Source organism: Penaeus monodon, chromosome 33 (assembly GCF_015228065.2).
Source record: "Penaeus monodon isolate SGIC_2016 chromosome 33, NSTDA_Pmon_1, whole genome shotgun sequence".
Lineage (NCBI taxonomy): Eukaryota > Metazoa > Arthropoda > Malacostraca > Decapoda > Penaeidae > Penaeus > Penaeus monodon.
In genome coordinates, this window is record NC_051418.1 from 30,757,139 (window position 1) to 30,758,679 (window position 1,541).

General features: G+C 30.6%; 1 protein-coding gene across 1 annotated transcript in view; it reads right to left on the minus strand.

Annotated features, from left to right (window-relative positions):
- Positions 1-314: 314 nt before the first annotated feature.
- The window catches only part of LOC119594367 (methylcrotonoyl-CoA carboxylase beta chain, mitochondrial-like), an 8,835-nt gene continuing 7,608 nt past the window's right edge, over positions 315-1,541 (minus strand). Inside the window, exon 12 of the mRNA XM_037943427.1 lies at positions 315-1,532. Coding sequence (XP_037799355.1) covers positions 1,415-1,532 — 118 coding nt within the window. The 3' untranslated portion in view covers positions 315-1,414. The remainder of the gene's footprint in view (positions 1,533-1,541) is intronic.

Here is a 1,541-nt window from a genome sequence, read left to right on the forward strand (position 1 = left end):
TGCAAATCAGGTTTATATTACAACAAATCTTGTATAGTAACAGCAGTAATGCTCTGTACAGATATATAATTTTTTTTCCACATACTTAAATTTTTCCTCCTAGAATTATTTTATGTAAAGGTAAAGTTCTAATCTTTTCACCAAGATGTATTTTATAGCACTGAAAATATAATGCAGGATTCAAATCCCTACATTAAGTTTAAATGTGGCTAAACTAATTACTGTATCTCCTTCACTGGATGTTAAATTACTCATTGTTATAAAATTATTCTTCAAATGATTATGGGGTCTTTGGGAGTAGAATAAAACCCATATTTTACAAAAGAAAATTTATTTACACAATACCCTAAGTTATCTACAAAAATACTATACATTCCCCTAATGAATTAACTTAAGAAACAGGATATATGAAAGCACTTCCTTTGAGCTGCAAAAGGACTTATAATTCCAAAAATCCAGGCATTTTAAGCTGCTCTTATTAAACTTGACTACAAATTTCTCCCAATATTGATTTCTGTGACTAGATCAGTTGCTCTGTTGATTTCATATATCTCATCACTAACTTTTTTTTTTTTACTTTGCTAACCTGTTTTCAAATTCAGTTTCTAAATATTTGTACCATAGATCCTTATTTTTGGGGGGATAAAATAAGACCTTGCTTAGCTGAACCTTTTTGACACTCCTTTACAAAGCTAAAGAAAACGGAAAAACAGCCAATTTCAAAAAACGTGAATGATGTTTTGACTGGCAGTGAACGTTATTGTGCTAAAAACATCAGAAATGCATATATTTTGTATTTCCAGTGTGTCTCATCGATTTGTTACCAAAACATATGAAACACTTTAACATTACAGAAGTATCTTATCTGCTGTTGGGAGAAAGGGAAAACTTTTTTTTTGTACACAATTCTTTTGGACCACTATTTAAATTTGAATTTATAGTTTATTTATAGTCACTAACAAATTCTCCACATGAAAAATGCTTTCTCTGTTTCCATACAAAAAATATAGAACTAAGAAAAAAAATCACAGCTACACAAAACAATATATTCTACCCTCATAACTTTTTAAAAAATCTATATTCTTGAAGACAATTTGAATTTTATTTAGATGTTAATCATACCAAACCATAAGCATATTTTACAGTACATTTCACTCTCACGTTCACATTTTCATTATGTCCAGAAAATGTAATTGTTCAAATTACAACATTTCAAGATACTGCCAAAGAAAGACAAACTTGTGTTACATACAATAAGTACATTAAATTTTGCCAGATACAATACATTCCAAGATTCATTAAACATTTTATGAAAATGCCCAAGAGGTCTTTTTGATCCTAATTCAGAACAATGAACAGCCAAATGTCACACAGTTCTATTCTCAAAAAATTATTGCTATAAGTTTAGGACTCTTTACATTCTGAATACACCAAAGTCCGTTTTGGGGATGGGAGCATTCAAAGAGGCAGACAGGGACAAGCCTAGAACATGCCTTGTTTCCACAGGATCGATCACTCCATCGTCCCAGAGACTGGAAAAC